Genomic DNA, 22,954 nt, shown 5'->3' on the forward strand with positions numbered 1-22,954 from the left:
GGAACTCAAGTTGCTTTATTCTGCACCTGCTGCTCTAATTTTGAGCTGGTTGGACATTACCGTACTTTTTTGGAAAGTCAAGTACTGATTTTATGATTTGCTATTTAAATTATTTATTATCTCCACATTTATTTTCCATGTTGTAGTCAATTACTTTTCCTTCATACAAGCACGTGTCAATTACCCACCCTGGGAGCCCTGGCAATGCAGCCCTGGAATCATTCACTGAAATGATTCTTTCCCGCAGTGTTGGAAAGACAGACAACCCGCTGTGAATGCAGCTGAATCAATTTCAAGAGTTGATTTCCAATAAGAGTGTTTATTCTCATATATTCTCCATGCCTTTCCTTATATAATAGAGTCATGATTAAATACATCTGTTATCTTCAAAATTACTGGACCTATAAGTGGAATATTTACTTCAAGTGTTAATGATTGTTTTTGAAGATTTTTTTAAGGTTATTTTGATAATAAGAAAGCAATGAAATAAAATAATCATATCTTAATTAACAGTGGGAGTTGACTGTGTTTATTAATTCTGGTTAAATAAAACTTTGATATTACCCTTAGCTCACACATTATTCACATAAATATTGAAATAATGTGAAGATTATAGTTCCTGTTATACACATTTACTATAAATGCATCATCCTGAAAATGCTATTTACTATATAAGGCAAAGATTATTCATAAATTTCTAAAAGCAAATTCAATCTTCTGACAGGCAATAATATCCCTTAACACTCATATATAGTTCCCACCTGGGTACAATTATGAAAAATATTCACTTTTTAGGCATATATATACTAAATCAAAAGCTCGTATTTGTTTGAATATTTTTCTTCAACTATATGATATTATTTCTGAAAGTGCAATTAATAATGTTCAAACAAGGCCAATCAGATGCGAGTCAGTTACTAATGAGTTTAGAACATGTCTCAGAGTGGCCAATAAACAAGCACCTCTGTTCGTATTCCCTCCCAGTCAGTTTTCACAGAATTGCACTTTAATCAGGAAATCTGAGTTTATGCAATGTTCATTATGCTGTTTTTTTTTTCCATACTGTTGTGCCCAGCATATCTTGTCTCTACAGGCTAATGAAATATTTTAGCACATGGTGTGTGCCCAGACTAGTCGAAAAACATGAAATATTATGACCAGATTTTATACAATATTCTGTACTAAAATAATTGATCAGAAGTTTCTCAATAAAAATTGCCATGTTTCTTCCCCTTCCTAAAAAAATTACTTTTGTTCAAACATATATACAGATGTTCAAATAGATAGCTTAAAACTAAGCAATTTGTAATTAGTGTGATTGAATTTTAACTACATTGCCAAAAAGATATGGGGAAGAAATTTTAAAAAAGAATTGATTATTATTTTAAAATACAAATTTTATATTTGCTACAAAATATAATTAAACAATGAATATGGCATTATTAAGCACAAGATTCAAAGCAATTTTATGCAAATTAGTACACAGACTTATTTCCGGACTTGCAGCAAAACGTAGCTCTGTGTTTCCATTATAGATGCTTCCCCTTAGATTTTATCTTTGGAAATTCGTTATAAAATAGTTGTTTTATTATTTATTAGAGTTTTTAATACAGCTTTCTTTGAATAAGATGTTTAGAAAAATGCAAAGTAAAATAGTACAATCAATAGTGTTCACAGCATTCTAGCCCTGGCTGGTGTGGCTCAGTGGACTGAGTGCCTGTCTGCCAACCAAAGGGTCGCCTGTTCTATTCCCAGTCAGGGCACATGCCTGGGTTGCAGGCCAGGTCCCCAGTAGGGGGCATGTGAGCAACAACCACACATTGATGTTTCTCTCCCTCTCTTTCTCCCTCCCTTTTCCTTTTTCTAAAAATAAATAAATAAAATCTTAAAAACAAAGAGAAAATAGTCTAAGTTCTTTAAAAAATGTTTAGATTATTCTTATACTCTATTTATCAATTGAGCATTTATAGAGCAAATTAAATGAGTTCAAGAGTATTTTATATATGTTTACAGAGACTTGATTCTTACTATAAATTATTAATAATTTTTACAAACATAAATACTATTGCATGAAGAAAAATATCTACTGTTAGAATTTAGGACATGGAATAGAAACTCAATTATAATCTCATAAACAAGTAGAGATTTATTTGTCCTGTGCAAAAACCCCCCACAAGACCTAAAAACAGTACAGAGATCAAAATATTAGGTCTGGTTAAGCAGGCCCAAGATAACATAAAGAAGGACTTTTAACTTTCCTATCCATCACCTTAAGCTTTCTGTTTTCTTCTCTATTTCTTCTACTTCTCTACTTCCTGAAGTAGCATCTATGTGTCTCACCATTATGTTAGCAAACATGGAAAGGGAGAAGGAAAAAAAAAAATGAGGGAAATGTGAAAGAAAAGCATGAAAACCTACATTCCAGATAAGTGTGCCCATTTAAAAAGTTTTTCCTGAAAGTCCCAAAAGTTTTGATCATGTTTATCCCATTAGCCAAAATGGAATTCCATATCCACCCCAGCTCCAGAGTACCATGGGAGATGAGCATTTTAACTAGTCACACTGCTAGCCAAGAAAGAATCCATCAGTAATAGATTTCATTAATATGGAAGAATCATATTAATAAGTAGAAAGGGGAAATAAATACTGAATAGGCCAGTAGCAGTGACTACCGTACCACCAACTTTGCAATCAGATCCCAGAAGGAAAAATAGCCTTAGTCAAATCAAAGATAACATATCTTGCTGTTTTTTATGATTTAATGTTCTAGAGTAATAAATTACTGAAAGTTGCAACAAATAAAGGTGGAAAATTTAGAGTGTGGAGTCATTTATACCTGTAATTTTACTCCTTATTTTCTAGCTATGTAGGATTGGTAAGTTATTGGTAATATCTCTTGGCATTTGTTTTCGAATTTACACAATGGGAGATATTTTAGAGTAAGCATGTTATTTTTGCATAGAGGATATCCACAATTATCAGATAAATTGCATTTTTCTCAAATCAATGAAATTTTTCTGATCATTATTTTTTCTAATAATGTAAGAAAACAATTCTAAGTAAATAATTGGCTGATAGTAAGAAGTGCTACAGGCTCTATTTAAATTAAATATTCAATAGAGTGTAAACATGCTTTCATAACTGAAAAATCTAGTAAAGTGAATTGTACCTTGACTGTGTTTACATGCATGGCAGGAAAAATATCCCTGCAGTACTCTGGTCTCACTCAGACATTGAAGGTAGTATCTTTGCTTCTTTTATATGGCAAAGATGTGAGGGTCCCTCTGATTGCTGCGATATTTCTGGTCAGCAACAGTTAGCACGCTATGAATGGGCATTGCATCAACAGTAATTAGGTCACTTTATACCCAGAAACAGTCATGGTGATGGACCAATACTGAGTTGTAACAACAAGAATCAAGAGGTTTAGTCCAGCCCCTTGCTTTTCGATCTTGGTTAATCAGCTCAAAGTGCATGTCTGTGAACAGTCCTCTCCTCTCTCAGAGACCTACACGTGCCCCACGACCTACTTTGTCTTACAGAGAACACTGATCTTAGGCAGATCCCATTCTCAGTATCCCATGGGGCATAGATAGAGTACACATAATGTTGGCTCATGCTATCTATACAGGAGTAAAAGAACAGAAGACCATTAAGCATAAGCAGCAGAAGGCAGGAGTTTAAACATGACTAAACCTCAGTCATAACAGCAATGACAATGGGAACAAGAAAATAGGAACAAGCAGTTGGAAGGAAATAGTAGCTAATGCTTAGTAGTGTTTATGTTTTCATCTGTATAAAACTTTACTTTTGTTATCTTATATAACTAACATTATTATTATTATTATTATTATTAACAACTAGCATTATTATTCCCATTTTACACATAACAAGTTAACTATTTTGCCCAAGATCATAGCACCAGATTCAGGCAGCTCAGTTCCAAAGTCTGCTTTGAAATACTATCCTATATTGGATATGCATAAAATAAAAATAAATTAAAAAGAAAGCCTTAACTGTTTTTGAGTTCAGAGCTTTGAGAGACACCTTAATAGATTGACCTATCTACACTTACGACTGGAAAATTCTATAGTGAGGTGGGGCCTGTAGGCTAGACCAGAGATGCCTTTAACTGGTATTGTTCGCTAATAGTAAGATCTATCACAGACATTATGGAAGACATTTAATGGCTACAGTACACTTAGAGACACATTCTGGGAATATATGTTTCAGGCAGCTGCAGTTCTTCTCAGATCAAATCATATTTCTTGTGAAAACAGTGTATGTGAACTGATGGGACATCAAACCTGAAGGGATAGATCAGCAGGTTCGCATTCTGAATGGAGAACAAGAGTCCATTTCTATTTGCTCCTAGCCTCGTGTTTTGAATCATATAATATTAGATGTGATGGGAATGTTAGAAGATGCTACCTCCAGTTTGCTTTTTAAATGCCCATGCTTCATTTTTAAGACCAGAATAAAAGTATGTAACAAAAAAAACATCTGGAGGTTTTTGAACAATTTTCTTATGGTGGAACAATGTCTAAATTAATTGCTACTTGAAAAAGAACAAAGGAGAGTCAGCTAAGAAAACTTAGTAAATACAAGTTAGCTTTTTCAAAAAGAAATAAATCAATAGCCACTATTGCTTTATTAAAGAATTCCCTGCAAACTGTAAACGGGAGAAACACTCCATCTAAGCTTTGTGAATGGAAATGGAGAACTAAAGCCCCTTTTAAGGTTTAAATATTTAATTGAATAAGTGTGATGTTTTAAAAAATATTTTAGATGCACATAAAATATTGCAAATATAACTCTTTCAATGTGCCATGAGAAAGAAAAAAAAAAAAAAGAAAAGTAGAACGCATGGTGCCAGATAATGTACCAAAGGTGGATTATCTTTTTGGAAGACCAACTGTGCTTCACCTAGGATATCCATTCTACTGACACGAGAGAAATGCACTGGGTCAGGGAGGGAAAAAGGAACAGTTACATGGTATAGGAGGGGTAAAGCACCATCCAAACCCCGAACATTGAAACTTCTTTCTGTCCCCTTCACACATTGGTCTTGACCTTGTGTTTAAGCTCAATCTATCTGATTGAATGAGTTCAAAAGAAGAACACTCTTTTTTTTAAAACTCAATTTTTATAACAATTTCCTGCTAAGAAAGTGTATGCACAGTCCACAAAGAGACTTCATATCATGTAATGCCTTTTAAAATTCTCATTTCAATTGAAAACAACAATGTAAAGTGTGAACACTGGAGCTTTTTAAGTATTCCTAAACAATCAGGTCCACTACTTTACATATAATCTGTAAGCTTGAAAATTACAGATTTATTTGTTTTTTGTATTTGAAATGCAAACTAAAACAATTATTATAATATATGTATTATTTGACATTTTCATACATAGTAAGGAGAGTGGAAAGAAGGATTCATGTGCTCATTAAAAAACTAAAATTTTACTCATTGAACCAACTATACACATTTTTTTGTGTGTAAAAGTAGGGAGTTTCGAGTCTCCTTTCTGTGTTCAGATGATTTAATGACAGTTATGTCATGACATCTCTAGCTATTTGCACATAGCTTTCCACGAAGAAATATAATTCTTAGTCTTATCTATCATTGTTTACTTCAAAGTTGCATAATGTACAGTCAACTATTTATGGATAAGATAAATTATATTGCAGCTTTAACTTTTCAGCTTTACAGCTCTTGCTTGTGACATGGAAAATGAAGAGATTTAAAATCCATTTCAAGCATGTAACTACAGTTTCATAAAATTTTATGTTCCACAAAATATAACATGTGATAAAAAATGTAAAGTGCAGACAATATTTTCCATTACTGCCTTTTCATGTTTGCAGGTTTGGGGACTTTGGAAAGGTTAAATGGGGGGAAAGATTCCCATTTTTTGTTGGAAACAAACTAGGTTACAGGACAATAAAGAACACAGTGCAAAGAATAGCACACTGTTTAGACTAAGTTAGTTCACTTGAGTCTTGTTTCCAGTCCCTCAACTTCTGGGCTGTGATATATTGGAGACCTAATTTAGTATCTCAAGCTTCAGGTTCCCCATTCTCATTGCTAAAGTGGAAAAGATTATTAATGAGCTCAAAGAAGACAATGTTTATAAAATGATTAGTACATCTCTATAAATTATTTAAGTAGAAAAGATTAGTGTAATTATGAATAATCAAATGATCCCATTTCATTTGATATATATTGTTCTCCACACACAGACCCAAGTCTAATAATAAAGCTTATGTCTACTCATTGGCCTCGTTCAATTTTACTCCATGTTACTTTTCCTGTGTCGCTAATGGACCTTGAAATTGATGTGGTGCATCGTAAGATCAGCATTGATCTCTTCTTAGTCCCTGATGCCTTTTGGTGGTACTGACTTTGTCTTCATATAAATTCCATTACACATTTACATATGAAATCATAATGCAGTGCATTTAATGTAATTTATCTTATCTGCAACCATTACAAAACTAAGTTTATCTTAACTTTTACGCTTTTAAAATAGGCACGTAACATTCTGATTCATTAAACACTATAAGGCTGATTTCATTGCTCCATAGCCCCAAAGTAGGAGCAGGCAATTTTGCTTGCTTTAATGGAAAGAACTCTGGGCAAAGAGTTGGATAACCCAGTTTCTATTTTGATTCCTGTAATTAACTACCTCTATAATATTGAGAAAATCACTTAGGTTTTCTGGTTCTTAATTTCCTCATTTGTGAAAAGAAGTAATTGAAGCAATGTTCTCCAAGGGAATTTTAAATCCCAAGGCCTGATTTTACGTCATGACAAAAGTCATTGATTGCATTCACACCATGTTTTCTTCTCCTTCTCCTTCCCCTTTTCCTTCTCCTTTTTCTTCTTCTTCTTCTCTTAATCTCTACCTCCTTCTTAACAATTCGAATTGCATTAACAATATTTTTGGAACACGTGTCTCCAAAGTATTTCCATTTGATTTAATAGTTGCCTATGATCAGCCTAATTGGGTGACAGCCTGAGTGGTCATTCTCTTCAGCCTAGGACTTATGAAATGAGCTGGACTGGTCAGTTAAGGGTCATGGAATAGTTCTAGGACAAGAAAGACATCGTCTAAACTTCTGTTATGCAGCTTTTAAAGAAATTTCTGTACATGAACTGATATAGGATCTGGCTGCTCAAATGACTTATTATTCTGCTTTTCTCAACAAGGCCAATACATTTCAAGCACCATTAGTAGCAAGTGGGTACTCAAAACCAGCTAATGATATGGCACCTTCTCAGAGAAGGCTTCAGGATATAAAATGGATGACGAGTCTGTTATACCTTCAAGAATAGAAGGATCGTAGAAGCAAAAGTACTCAACGTTTTATAAGGCAATAAATGAAGCCTGTTTGCAACTAAAATACAGTATTATTTGTGTGCTGTTTATGTGCGAGGAATGAAAAATTAGAATTAAAGTGAAATCATGTTCAGCACAGTATTTCCCCACAAAAGGTGGGGGACTGGCTTGGGCAGCAGCTAAATTGTGGGTTCATAAAAGTTCAAGCAGAGAATGTCAAGTATGTTCTGTGAACTGTGAAGTTCTCCCGTGTGTAGCTGTGATTATGAGTTGGGGGAGGGGACTAGGAAGAGAACTGTGAACACTGACCCTGCTTCGTTCAACATGCATTTTGCATATTGATGGAGCTGCTAAGATTTCATTTTATGAAATTCCATGTTTTAAAAAAAATGCTTAGAATGGCTGGCTTAGAGAATACTTGTATAGAGTGTGATCAAATTACTGAATCTCCGTGTTTGGTCTGAGTCTAATTAATTGTTATTACTTGAATGGCGGGAGCAGACCTGTGGCACAACCAGTCTGTACCGGGTCAGTCGACACGTCCTTTGGGCTTCCTCAACGATTTCCATGCCGCAAGGGCTGCCCTCCACCCTGAACTCACCACACCCTAGAGAATTTGCTTAGCTTCCCCTCATTCAAAAGTGAAAATTGGGATGCATTTCGCTCTGATGTAAAACTAAAAGCAGAGTTGTTTCAAATTGTGCAAAGGATGAATTAGTGCAACAGTAAAATCTGCCACATTTCCTTTTTTTTAAACTGCTTTTGATATGGACTAGATTTGTTCATCTCTGGGGACTTAGTGATGGATTTGTCCCCAGATCTGTAGTGCTTGAACACAATCAGCATTTAACAATGCCTATGGCATGGCAAAAGAAAGTAGATGATTCTGCTTTGGTGGAACTTAGCAAGATTTTTTTATATGACTGAAAAAATAGGTTCCAGGTAGAAGATTTTTAAGTTCATTCTATGAGGAAGAGTTAGAATGCACCTTGGAATTGACATGATGTCATCATAACTATTCCCTCCCTCTCTTCTTTATTTCTTTTACTTTAGTCTCCCTTTGTGTGTAGACTTCATTTTCTTCTATTTCCATTGTGCTTCCATTGTGTTGTCCAGGGTGCATAGACTATCTTTCTTAGTAGTTACACAGAGACTTTTTGACTGACTGGAAAGGCAGATTCTGATATTGGCCAGATCTGACATGTCTGCTGCCCAGAGTATGGCCACAGGGAAAAAATGCAGTAATTAACAACAGCATTAGGTTTACAGGATGGATTGTTTCAGGATCACTTATACAAAGGAAGGAACAGATGTGCTCACTAGAAATAGTGGATTTAAGATACTGGCAAGGAAAATTAAAGAAGCAAACAAATTAAATAATGTGCCAGAAAATCAGGGAACATAGCCAAGAGATAAAAATTGTTATGAATATTTTTATAAGTACCATGCTTCAGGTGAGGCTATTATGAATATTTTTTTTAAATGTAACAATATTAGCTTTCTCTAATTAACTGTATGCACTAGTCTTCTGTTGCTGCCTAACAAATTCCCACAAAACTTAGCAGCTGAAAACAGCACCCATTTATTAACTCATATTCTGCATGTAGAAATGCGGAAGAGCAGGACAGGGGTCCTTTGCTGAGGGTCTCACAAAATTGAAACCAAAGTGTCAGCAGAGTTGTTTTTCTCTCTTGAGCCTGGGAGACAAATCAGCTTTCAATCTCATTCACACTGTTGGTAGAATTTATTTTCTTGCCATTTTACAACTGACAACCTCTTTGTATTGCCAGCAGTGACGTGCGGACTGCCCTCCGCTCTTCTAGGTCACCCGCCGGCATCGGCAATTATCAACATGGGTGCTTGTGTTCTAAGTCAGCTGGGGTATGTGTCTGTGACCTCCTCTTTCTACACCCAGAAAAAGACTGTTGCTTGAAGGTGGTCTCTGGTTAAGTCAGCCCCACGCAGGATAACCATAGAGTTAAATCCATAGGCTTCACTTAGTTGGAGATTATGTGGAGAGTGTATACCCACGGGAGAGAAATCTTGGGCAACATTGTAGAATCCTGTTTACCACCCCATATGTCTGAATTGAATCATAATTGAGAATTAAGATTTGATTTAGATTTAATTTTCTATTAAGTATGCAAACGTTTTATGATCTACAATAATATAATAGCCAATGTTATACTGAGAGCTGAAAATTGTAAAAAGGAATGAACAGAGATCAGTAAATAAACTACATTTTAATTTTGGAAATAATACAAATATATACTCTATACTTTTTGTGTTAGCTTGGGTAAATGGTGGTGCAAACACATGCGCATGCTCAATTCCACAGATTCCATGAATTGCTAGGAAAATTTAAGAACAAAGCAATTCAGTATCTTTGGAAAAATAGTAGAACATTGAGAGATTTATCTATCATTTAAGGTATTACTTGATGTCAAATTAAACAGCTGCTTTTATAATCCAGAATTCCTCATAAAAAAATCTTTGACCCCTATAAATGTAATAGCCTGAAATAAATTCATTTTACTAAAGGATCCAATAATATGTATTTGTTAAAAGCAGTCAAAATTGAGGTTTCAGCATCTGTGAGGGATATCTTTATTTTTATTTTTTTCATGAATGTGTTTGTATTTATATATTTGAAGTCAAAGTGGAACTATTATATCTTTGGAGATTTATTTGGAATCTTATTAACCCTGGTAGGAAACTAGTGAACGCTGAGAATGATTCCTTCTTTAATGTGTCTATAACGAGAGCTTTAAAACGTAAATCTGTGGCTAACCAACATTCAGATACAAGGTTCAACTTACTGCAGTTTGAATTTCTTACATAGAAGTTACTGTTTCCTTTTCTTATTAATATATTGAAATGTAGCATTAAGATTACTCCTGTTCTTACTTTTGGGCAAAAATTGAATATTTAATTCCTAAACACTATACAAACAAGATAGTATTTATGTGTATAAGACTGAGAAATATGAATACTAAACAGGAAATTTGACATAAAACAGCTTGACTCATTATACCAAAAATAAAAAAGAGCACAGACTATACTTGGATTTATTTTTTCTGTGTTTGTAATGTTATACTTTCAAAATCCATTTAAAGCAGGTATAAGAAAGTGAGGAAAGGAAATAAAAGGCTTCAACGAGGTGGCTTTGTGATTAAAACATAAAGCAATCCCTACAGTAACACATGCAGTAGAAAATGGGTCACCTTCAAACCACCCTTGAAAATAAGCAGATAATGTAATTTCAGATTGCATTCTTAAGAGCATCGCTTCACAGTGGGTATATCTACTTAGCCTTTCATTTAGTTTGAAAAAAAAATGTGTATATGTGAGCACAAGAAAACACAAATACCTTTTATTCTCCTTTTTTCCCCACACGCAATCTGTAAACACACATACACCTACCTAAATGCTCTCATGTGCAAGACCATGTCTACTTGCACGGCCATTAGTTAATTGTGAGAGAGAATAGATGTGTGTTGATGACTGTTTCTCTACCTGAATGGAGTTACTCCACTATGTTTTTAAAGTAATGGGTGTTTGTATGTTTCAAAGCAAATTATGGTGTAAATAATATGCAGAAACAGAAAAAACTGAGTTGTAATTGAAATTTTAATATAAAAGTATATTCCCTTCACCATAAATATCATTCACACTTTTCTAGATGAATATTAATTGTTCCAAATATGTATTTGGTACCTTGTATATTATTGCAATATTTCTAACTGTAAATATATCACTTTGTATTTTAAATAAAACATAACATGCTTTTTGAAATAGATAATATATGCTTATTGAATTTTTCAATGGAAAAGTATGAACTGAGAAGCACAAAACTATACAAAGATACTGTTTTGAGTGAATATTTTTGTTGTTATGACCCATATTGTTCCCAACGGAGCTCCTGTCTCCTTAAGAAGGACTAAGTAATGTGCTCTATTCCAGTGTCTCCTGGAATCAATAACTGGCAGTGCGAGGTATTTTAATTAATCTATTTTTATTAATGCATTCATAATAATACAATCTAGTTTTACTGAAACTGATGTCACAAAACCAATTCTGAGTGGTTTGTATCAGCGGCCAATCTGATTCTCTCACCAAAAATTCAATGATTTTTTTGTCGTCATTCTCAAGAGAGACCTACTTTTGAAAGTTAAGACATACAACATTACATTAATCAAATTTAAAGAGTTGATTTGGTTTAAGTGCAAGTCCCAAAGGCACATGGGGTTAGAGTAACTGACTTGAATCTCAGCTTTGTATCTTTCTATTTGCGCATCTTCAGAGAAAGTCCCTTGCTTCTCTGTGCTCAATTTCTGTAGCTCCAAAATAAGGAAAAGTATAGGATTGTACTCACAGGGTTGTTCTGAACATTGAAGTGGTTTTAGCCTTACAAAGCCATCGAAAGTTGTCTAGCAAGTAGTAGAAGCTCGATAGAGTTTTCTGTCATTATTTTGTATCCAATTAGTTTTCTTGTGCCTATGAATATAAATTAATATAAATGGAAACAGATCTTGCTGTACTGGGCTCATTTGAATGTAAATAGAGAGAAATGAATGATAAAGGATGCTATGAAGTTAAATACAATGTCCTCCAAATTTTATGATATAACTATTAGAATCCATATTTTACATATGAAGATTCTGACATCCAAATAAACTCAGTAACTTGCACAATAACATTCAGGTAAGAAGAAATGGGTTTGGAATTTTAACCCCAAATGCCTGATGTGCATGATCATGGATTGTGAATCAGTCTATATTTTATATTAAAGTTAAGATTTGAATCTGAATGCTTTATAGAGTTATTAAAGGCATATGCAATGTGGTTAGGGTGTACCACACCACATTGTTTCTGATACTTAAATTTTACATTTTGAACTATTAAAATTTAGTTAAAAATATTTCTTTGATTAGCTTTATCTTGTTAGTACATCACTTACTAGTTCAAAAATTAAATAAAGATTATAAAATTTATTACACAGTGATTGGTATTAAGTAAGGGCTAGTAATATAAGTAATAATGTAGAAAAATAGTAACTAGTAATAACAAATTAACACTAAATATATATCTGTTATAATGTGTTATTATTAATGACCCATATATTTCAGTATTTAGCTTAAATCTAGAATAAAACATACATATCTACCCAGTTCTGAGGAATAGCTACTTGAAATCATACATATAATTCACTTTTATTTCAAATAAAGATTCCATCACTGACGGTTGGGTCGAAATAGTTTATTGCCTGGAAATGTTTTGTTACCTAAAGCATGGCTCAGAGGAAAATGTTCCACAACTTTGGAAATGTAGTAAAAAAAATTATTTTAACCTTCTCCTCAATATGTTTCCTTTCAAATCCAGGCACCATGCCAATGACCTCTCAGACTTTTACAGAAATATCTTTTAATATATTGTGGCACCCCCAAATGATATAAGGTAATCTGGGTGAGCTAATGTTGTAAAATATGACAATCTGGAAAACTAGTTAGTTTCAGATGCTCATATATAATCACACATGCAATATTTAAGGCCAAAAAAAAAAAACCAAGATAAAAAGAACATCAGGTGAATAGCATATTTTTTGTATAACATTGTTAAATAACAAAAATTTAATTGAGTACATTGAAAGATTAAATGGATTTCATTCAATGATTCATGAATCAGGCAGCTTCCTGTGTAGCAAATATAAAGGAGTTCTGCCAAACTACAGAAAATAAGTTTTTTTTAACCACGGAAAGCAGGTAGTAAAAGGAAATCATGTTAACAAAGTACTAATTGTCTCAGGCAAGGTCCCCCTCCTAAGGGGAAAGGGGGCCCTATATGGTGGATTATCTGGTGCTGACCAGGTAATTCCTGCTTGACTGGGTAAGGTTACATTCCTGAGAGAAATTGAGGCTGCCTTAGGTTAGGTATTGATTTAGGTATTAACTTGGTTTAGTGATGTGGGGCTTACTTAGCACAGGTGACTCAGTTTTGGTCCTGCTGTGTCTTTTTAACAACAGATGTATAATGAACATATCCTAAGACGTTAGCTTTTGTTGTTCCCAAGAATTGCAAATAGCCTTTGTTCGTTGCTCTTCCTTGACACACCTCTGGGAAATGCAGGCCTTTTTGAAATTGATTTCTACTTTTTAAATAGAAGTTGAAATATTTTCAGATGACAAATAGCTTTGGGTCTCTAACCCAGGTAAGGGAGTTCTTGGCTCCCACTGGGCTGTGAAAGGGAATTCCTAACCTTGTAAAGTAGTATTTCTCTTGCTCAAATAGCAACCATCAAGCTAGGAATTAAAAATGAGTCCCCTTCAGGAGCAGAATGGTGTAGATGTCGAATATTCCTGAGCATTCAGTGGCTGCAGAAAGAGAGAAATTTTGCATTGCATAGACTTATAAATCATTTCTAGGTCTAGTCTTCATTTGTCAATAAGCAATGCATTAAAAAAAACTGATGGTTTGTAGTTTATTCAGTCACCACTGTGATTTCTTGGGCACAGACTTGGCATAACAGGAAACTAAACAACTGCAAAAAAGGAAACACTAAGTTTTTTTTTTTTAGTTCACCAAGAAGAATCCAGCAAAATGTGTTTTTTTGTACATAATAAAATTATTTCAGCAGAAGAAACTCACATAAAATTGTCTTATGCTCATTTTTGCAAGTTTATCTGAACACATCCTGTATGTAAATAAAACAATTTCTCCTTTCAACAGACTCCATTCTCTCCCCACGTCTAGTCACCACCCCTACCCTTGCAAAGAGCAAATGAAAATAAAATCACTACCGGGCCTAGTAATATAAAAGCATTTTCTATTCTTATGTGCACCCTTCAACTCAGGGCAAAGAAGAATAAATTCCTTTTTTTGTGCAGCAGTTTCTAAGATATAATCAGAGCGATGCTAGTAAATACTTAACTTGAGATTAGCTTACTCAAATTTTAAGGACTAGAATTCAGTTTCACTTACACTCTGCAGCTAGTCCTTAGTGTCTTTCTTAAGCCTCTTTTGGCATCTCATTTTCACGCTCCATGTGAAATGACTTGGGGAACATCAGAAAATAACAACACCACTTCTACAGAGCAACTGCCTGTACACCACATGTTTCTACATCTATCATTTATGGAACTCTGTTTCTAGGATAAATTTTGTTTTAAACGTCAATACTAAAAGATGATTTTATTGGAGTTGGCTGCTTCATCAGTAAATACAGTCAGCACCTACTCAGAAACAGCTTTTTAAAGATTATTGGAATAAAAAAAGATTGCTTGTTGTTATTTTTAAACGGCTATGCTGGAATTACTATTTTGCTGGATCTGTAGCTTAAAGCCCCTGTATAAGATGGCATCAGGTTATTTTTCCAGTTAATACAACCCAAAGATGAACGAAAGCACAAGAATCCTCTTTCTGTACCCCTCCCTTTTTGTGGACATGAACTAAGAAGGAGCTTTGCAGTGTAAGCTAAACTTGAATTAAATTACCTTGCTGAAAGATTAAAAAGAATAATTTCATCTATAGATGTCAATTTCTGGGATCATTCAGGATTCAAAAATTTTTATAACAACTGTCATGATTTTGATCTCATAAATTACCCTTTTATTTTAAGAGACTAAACAGTAGAACATGCACACTTTCATCACATTGTTTATAAAAGTGTAAGCAAAACCCAATAACTTCCTTAAATGGATACAATACAGATATTAAAAATTAACTTTGAATAATTTCAAATGACACTGAAAAATTACTATATTATTATTGAAAGTATGACTCATTCATCATTTAAAATATTATGCATATATGTATTCATAATCAGAAAAATATATGCAAATATAAGAGCTATGAATATGCTTATATATGTATGATTTCAGATATGTATGTACTTATTTACATTTATTTATATATAATATAACTGAAAGTATACAAAAATGATCAAAGAAGTTATCCATAGGTAAGAGACCGAAGGGGTTTTCACTTTATAATATTCTCTATTCAAATTATTTTATATGTGATATGAAGAAAATTCTACAATACCCACCATCAGAAAAACATCATTTATTTAATATTGGAATTGATTGTGGAAAACACCTCTAGTTTAGGTCAGATACCCACGTGCTTGACTTACCACCAAGTAACTAATTTTGAGTACTACCTGTTGATGAAGTTTATTGTATGCAATTTAAGTTATTATTCTGCAATGAGTTACTATAAAATTCTAATCCTCTGATAAGGTTTAAATTAATCAAGTTTATTTTCAGTTCAAATTTTAATGTATTTTCTTCACATATTTCTTTGAAGCTTTAATCTCTATACAACTCAGATTTAAATTAGAAGGAAAAGGTGGAAGAGGAAGAAGAAACAACTGAATTTAATTTGAATTTTGGATAGAGCCGAAAACACATTTGCTTTTTTATTATCTTAGCTTGAATAGAAAACTGTTTTGATTTTAGCTAAATGAAGATTTTTTTTAACTACTTGGATCACATTGTAAAACCTATTTAGAATTTTCATTTGGTTCCCACAATATTACCACATATTTTTGTTGAATCGTTGGCAAAATGGATGCAGTTTATAAAGCCATTGCTTTTGCTCTGAGCTTTTGCCTGTCTCATATCTTTAGATAAATTTAAAGGCAAAAGAAATACAAAGTGTGTTGAATAACTTTAATAGTAGGGTTTAAATTTGTAATTTGAAATCCTTAAGTTCAGAGAAAATTTTTCTGCAGTTTGATTTTATGCTTGAAACTTCTTATGCTTAAGAGCAGTTTGTAAAGAACTGGGGGGCAGGGTGGGAAACTTCCTTCTATCGTTCATAGCATTTTTCTTAGACATGAGTAAAATGTACAAAAACTTTTAAAGAAAAATCAAAATCTAGTGTGTCATTGATGCGGATCCTGGCTGGCAGGATCCATGTGTGTTATGGCTGCTACGAACAAATACCCACGGACTAAACAGAAGTCCTGTGGAGAAAAAAGAAAAAGGGACAGACAGCATGGCCACTCTGTAAGTGAGAGAGAGTGCCCCAGCCCCTGCCTGGGCAGGCTTTTATTGCTTCTCTGGGTACATTACATCAAGGATGGCCCTCATTTACCATGCACAGGATGGCTTTAGATGGTTACCTTTTACAGATAACAAAGGAAAGAATGTTGCTAATTACTTCAAAGAGAAAAATGTTGCAGACCAAGGGGAAAAGTGGTTGATCTGGTCACACTCCATACTGGGGAAGTTTAGCACAGATCTTAGGAAGTTACAGTAAGCACTTGCTGCCTCAATCCAGGGTGAGGGAGTGTTACCAAAAGCAAGTCTCATAGCAGTCTAGGTACAATGCAGGCCTGACTCCCCACAGGAAAACCTCTCTGTGGATGTGGTCCTGTGTGCTGACTCGCTTTCCACTGGCTTTCCAGGTGGGAGCTGAGCTACATTTCCAAGCCATGTGAAACAGTTCCCTACATATCATTATTGTTTTTTTCATTCTCTTAATTTTATATCTATATCTGTATCATCTATATCTGTATCTATATTATTTATATTTATATTTATAGTTATATTTATATTTATAATACTAATACCAGAAAGTCTGTTTGTGAAAGTATATTTCTATAACTTAAAATACTTTCAAAACTGCTTTTCTTTGGTGTTGAACCATTAACAAAAACAGAACTCATTCTTACCCAGAATTTTGCACAAGAGCTGTGGTTATCTGCAAATTTTAAAGCACAGCCCAAATGGTTATGGACATTTTAAAAGTTTAACACTTTCCTCTGACTGATCTGTTGACTGAAATGAGCTTTTAAATACAAAAACTTAGACATTGAAATCAGATACTGTATCCAAATGAATAAGAACGATTTAAAATATTTTAGATCAGCATCTGAATAAAAAATAATACAGTTCGTTTATAAGAATACTACATATTTTTTAAAAATTACATTAACTATTTACAAAATACACTTGTGACTATACCTATTATTAAATAGTTGCATATAATGCAATATTTCTATAGTTTAATAAATATAACAATATTTATTCATTTGAGTAATTTACAGATTTCCAAGACTAGGTCTATCTTTCATCAATTCTTGGATTTCCATCTAAAAAAGTGTGACTTACTGTATTACAATGATAATTTCTCTTCTCTTCATTCCTCTACCAGATGCCATTTATGTTGATCCTTTTTCATGCTACAACAGTGAATTATACATTTTGAATTTCAGAAGGAATTAACGGAAGTTCAAAACTCTTCTCTAAATTTTCATATATCAAGTGAATTTGAGCAAGCCATTTGTCTGTGAATATGGAAGGATAACCAGTGAGCCTACCCATCACTTGGATAGTAATACTCAATAACTCAATGAAAGTTAGTCCGTTAAGATGAGACACCTGTGTCATGCATGACAAAGCTGTCCTTGTCTGCCAAAACTCCTCTCCTTTCAAATGAAAAGACCCATTGTTTTCTGAGTTCCTTTACTTTGTCTCCCACTCAATTCAGATTCTTGATTTCTATCTTCGGGATATTTAGAGGATATAGGATTTTGTATTCGTGAGCAAATTTATTGTAATTACAAGTATGTAAAATGAAACAATAAGTACACTTAAGGTTTGTGCATTTTTAATAAAAAATTTCCCCAAAAGTATATGAAAGGAGTAAATAGGTGCAAATATTCAAAATAGTTGCATTTATTGCATGCTGATATGTTTAGGGGCTTTACTTCTGATCTCTGCAATATATTAAGAAAAAAGGCGATTGACAGAAGACTGAGATGATGGATAGATATGTGATCTATCTATGTGATAAGTCAAGTAGATTAAAAGATAAATGGAATTTTAGGGATATACAGAGGCTTGCCACACATTTTTCAAACTTTGTTTTTTCTGTATTTATAAAGACAAACAGTAAAAAAAAGAACCATATTGTTTTGTTTAACTTTTCTTATAAAATATTACACTGCAAGTAAGGTTTTTAACCTAGAACCAGGCATTTAATGGCCTCATTCATTTTCTCTCTCTCTCTCTCTCTCTCTCTCTCTCTTTCTCCTCCTCCCCTCCCTCCCCCCTTCCTCCTAAAGCTCCATTCTGACTTAGATAAGGGAGAGGGCACTGTTAAATACACCCTCTCAGGAGATGGCGCTGGCACCGTTTTTACCATTGATGAGACTACAGGGGACATTCATGCGATAAGGAGCCTGGACAGAGAGGAAAAACCTTTCTACACGCTTCGTGCCCAGGCTGTGGACATAGAAACCAGGAAGCCTCTGGAGCCTGAATCAGAGTTCATCATCAAAGTGCAGGATATTAATGATAATGAGCCAAAGTTTCTGGATGGACCATATGTTGCCAGTGTCCCCGAAATGTCTCCTGTGGGTGAGTAGACAGACCAAAATTCTATGAGTTGCTACAAGGTCTTTTCATATTTATTTTCTGCAGCTTGATATAAACATCTTATTTGTAGCCCAGAAGATTACTCTTCCACCCTAGAGGATACAATTATTTTTGTTTAGTTTTTCCAAATTCTATCTAATTTTTCTTTTTGCTGCATTCTAAATAAATAGATACATAAATAGATACATAAATATCTAGGATATATAATATTCTTCACTTTTGTCCAATCATTGCATTTCCCTGAACTCCTAGAATTCCTCTGTACTTTAAGTGCAAAACTCACTTTGGACTGAAATTGATTGTCAGTACAGTTCCAGATACCTACATAGTTGGAGGTCACCACCACACTCACCAAATACCAGGTAGTAGTCCTTGGCTGAAAGTAAATTATCAAAGCATGTATCACGTCTGAGTCTGAAGGTGGTCCAGAATGGGGTGTGTTGCCTTGTGGCTATAGATCACATGTGGCAGTTAAGCCACCACACTAGAAAATGAACATCATTATGCAGTTACTATTAGAATAATTTCACAATTAAGCCATGGTATTGTCGTGATGCTTAATAATGAATAAAATTTTAAAAAATCACATTTCAATAACAATTTACAAAGTCCTGAAATATGTATCTTAAGGTTGATGACTTAAGGATTCCACCTTCAATGACGGCTTTAACTTACAGTGTTTACTCCTCTGTCACCACTGCCAATCCCTCAGGCTTTTCCAAAGTGAATTTTAGTTTCTAGCACATTTGTAAGTTAAAGCTACTCATCACTTTCAGGCAACAATATGAAACTCTTATGTGAGCAGTTGCTACTATTCCCTATGTCTGACAGTCTTCGGGGTGGGGTGGGGGGTTCTGCTGCCCTTACAATGGGTCATACACACACAAGAAGTTTGCACAGCGTACCCTGAGGGCAGAATCAGGTTACTGGATATAGGAGTTGTCACATAGATTGACCATAAATACACTTGAAATTGTCTCTGTGACCTTATCAGGCATTCAAAGACCATATTCTTTCTTTAACCTGAGAAATCACCTCAGAGTAGTTCACCTAAATGTAAAATTTTTGTGCACATACTCAAGGCCGCATATCTATTACTAGGTTTCTGCTACATTTTTGAGCTGCCTCTTTTATGTGGTACTATGGTTGCTAGAGATTTAAAAATACAATTGGAATATATCTTATTAGAAAAGTAGACCCTGAAAATGGGGAAGTGCAATTTTTAGAAAAGCGTGTTTTGCTTTTACAGGAGGAGAAAAATGAAGGTAATATTTTGAGAAACAGTATGGCTTTTAAGAAGACAATGCTTTTTAGTAATAAATGGTTTAGCCTGGTGCTGACTTCATGAAAATTGAAGATATTTACATGAAATCATGATCCTCAATGACACTTTATTATCCAAACAGCATCCTGAAAGCAAACACACACCTGTCTGCGGTATTAGAACATTCTCTTATAATATAAACAATTAAGTCTCCTGCAGTGCCAGTTAGGATAAAGGGTAGTTGCAGAGTCTGGGCCCTTACATCAGGAGTTCACTGCTAGTTCCTGAGGAAGAAATAAATCTGGAAAACTAGGCGAGCATTAGGTGAGTGAGAGAACAAAACAGCTTTCGTGTACTGTTTGGTGGAGACGCTGTTTGCTGTGCTGCCACGAGGTACCGGAAGGAGCTATGGTAGAATACACTGCATCTACATAATATACTCTTTTCAAGTAAATACTGAACATTATAAACACCACACACAGATTAAATATTAGAAATTAAACACCTGCCATGCACCATTCTTGCCATTCTCTGCAATCCTGCCTTTGCACATGTAACAACAACAAAAAAATACAAGAGTCCCAGTTAGATTTGCGGTTATTTGATGCCTTTACTTTTATGTGACCAACCAAAAGCTAACCGAAGTCTAACCAAATCAACTTGCATCCAGATATCATATTGATTTTCCTAGAGCTCCTGAACTCTGTTCCCAAGCATACCCTTCTTACCACAGGGAAATGCTTCACTGCTGTAAGTCATTTTGTCCAGTAATTATTTATTCTCTATGTTCTTTCCCTACACCCCTTCTAGGCAAACCCTGTATCATTTTCCTTAGATTTTCAAAGCAATTTTTGGTCAAGACCAGATGGAGCTCACAGGGGTGTATTGGGCAGTGTAGCAAATCCCTCTGTCAGTTTTATATATGTGTCCGTGTTTGGGATATTCTCTAGGAAATAACTGCTCTTTCCCAATAATTGAGAATGCTGCTATTTCATTTTCCATAAAAGAGAAGATCAAGCAGTCCAAAACTACATGTAGTACAATAGCTAATTTTGTACTATAGAATACCAAAATATATTATAACATTGAAAGAAAATTGATTATGTAAATGTCTATTTGGCAATAATGGAGTGTGTATCTGAAAGGATAATGAACAATTAAACCTGGAATGGAGATTAAATAAAGTGAAAATTATAAAAAAACATAATTGTATAAAGGGAAGATGGCAGTGAGTAGGGTAAGTAAAGAGTTCAGAGGAAAACCAATATTTAAGACATGTAAGACTGTGGAATATATTTAGTTCCTGAGAGCTGTAGAAAATTCTAGTGAATCTATGAACTGTTTGAGAGAAAGGTCACTTTGTTACCAACTGGTGCGACATCCAGTATGCCACAGAAGTAATATTCATAGTTAAAGTGCTTTTACTCTGACCTAAGGAAATTACTTAATGATCCAGATTCCCCAACTCAGAGTTGCTCCTTGGAGACAAATTTGGTCATTATGAATGTGGTCTTAATTCTTTAAGATCACCAGAGTAACAGTGAATTACAGTAATGTGCCCTCTTCCATGTCTGGTAATTATGCATCGGTAGGGTATGCAGTTTAAGTTACTTTTCCTGGAGGGCTGGCAGGTTTAACATCTTCAAATCCATGTTCACACTTACAGTATCTTCCTCTGTCTGAGCTAAGCCATTTTGAGGCAGCTGGTTGGGTTTTTGGTAACCAGGTCTCTATGACATGTTTAATACATATCAATTCAGAATTATGATTTATGTGGAGACCTACCATTTTCTGAGCAACAGAGAGGGGCCAGAAGATCTAAGTAGATATTTTCATTTCCTATTTTGTTTAATCATTACAACACATTCCTGCAGTGCTGTTTACTATTTGATCTTTATTTTTATATGAAAATTTAAGGCGTATGTATCACAAAATAGGAATGACTCTCAGAAGCTTTAGATGAACTTAATCACAAGCAATTACGCCTTTTATTTGGGGGTTAGTGATTTCTAAAATATTTGGGGGGGGGCTTACATTTAGTTTTCTATCTCAAATGACCTGGTTCTTTTGAATACATATTGTATTATATTGTTAATATATTAATTTGAGAATGAATGTCCCCAGTTAAAACCTGTGGAATAGATATCTCTTATCCACTGACATTAAAAAGCAAGGGAATTACACTGCTAACTTAAAAAAAAATATTAAACTGCTTCCCTTTGTTTTCTTAACATGAATTTTATTTTGTTTTACATAAAGTTTGGAGACAAATGCTAAGATGAATTTTGGCAGACTTTTAGCAGGTTATTAAACAGAATGCTTTCCACATGGTCATACTTAAATAATCCAATCCCAGACTAGAAATAGGAAGATTGTGACTACACGTCACATTACTTTATTGTATCATTAATATAATTTAGAAACCTGGATAAATATCCACATTTTCTTGTGTTCATGGCAATGCCATAGTAGACAAACCAAGAAATGATGAAGCAGATTTGTTATCTTGTCTCACGAGCCAGCCGTGACTGCAGATAGCAGCCCATGTAGTACAAGAGGAGCAGGTGCAATATCCGTGGTTTCTCTGTGTCCCACATAGTCCTTGCCAGGAAGGTAGAGACAGAATATTGGCCGTTTTCTACAAACAAAGACACTCTTTTTTTAATAATCAAAATATAATGCTTAAAGTCAGGAAATTAACTTTAATGCATCACTGCAATCTAATCCTTAAACCTCTTTTGGGCTTCATCAAATGCCTCAATAACATCTTATATAACAAAATGTTTAAATCCAAATTTACATATTGCATTTAAATGCCATGTCTCTTTAGTTTCCTCCTACTTAGTTCCTTACTGTTTGTTTGTTTGTTTGTTTGTTTGTTTTTTACTTCTGTGACTCTAACAGTTTTGAAGATTTTTAAAAAGAATGACACTCATATTGGGCTTTTCTGATGTTTCTTCCT

At 34.2% G+C, this 22,954-nt stretch overlaps 1 protein-coding gene across 1 annotated transcript in view; it reads left to right on the plus strand.

Annotated features, from left to right (window-relative positions):
* Window positions 1–22,954, plus strand: part of CDH12 (cadherin 12) — a 337,470-nt gene that overhangs the window by 163,781 nt on the left and 150,735 nt on the right. Inside the window, exon 3 of the mRNA XM_028514401.2 lies at window positions 18,416–18,710. Coding sequence (XP_028370202.1) covers window positions 18,416–18,710 — 295 coding nt within the window. The remainder of the gene's footprint in view (window positions 1–18,415; window positions 18,711–22,954) is intronic.

This window comes from Phyllostomus discolor, chromosome 3, assembly GCF_004126475.2.
Source record: "Phyllostomus discolor isolate MPI-MPIP mPhyDis1 chromosome 3, mPhyDis1.pri.v3, whole genome shotgun sequence".
Lineage (NCBI taxonomy): Eukaryota > Metazoa > Chordata > Mammalia > Chiroptera > Phyllostomidae > Phyllostomus > Phyllostomus discolor.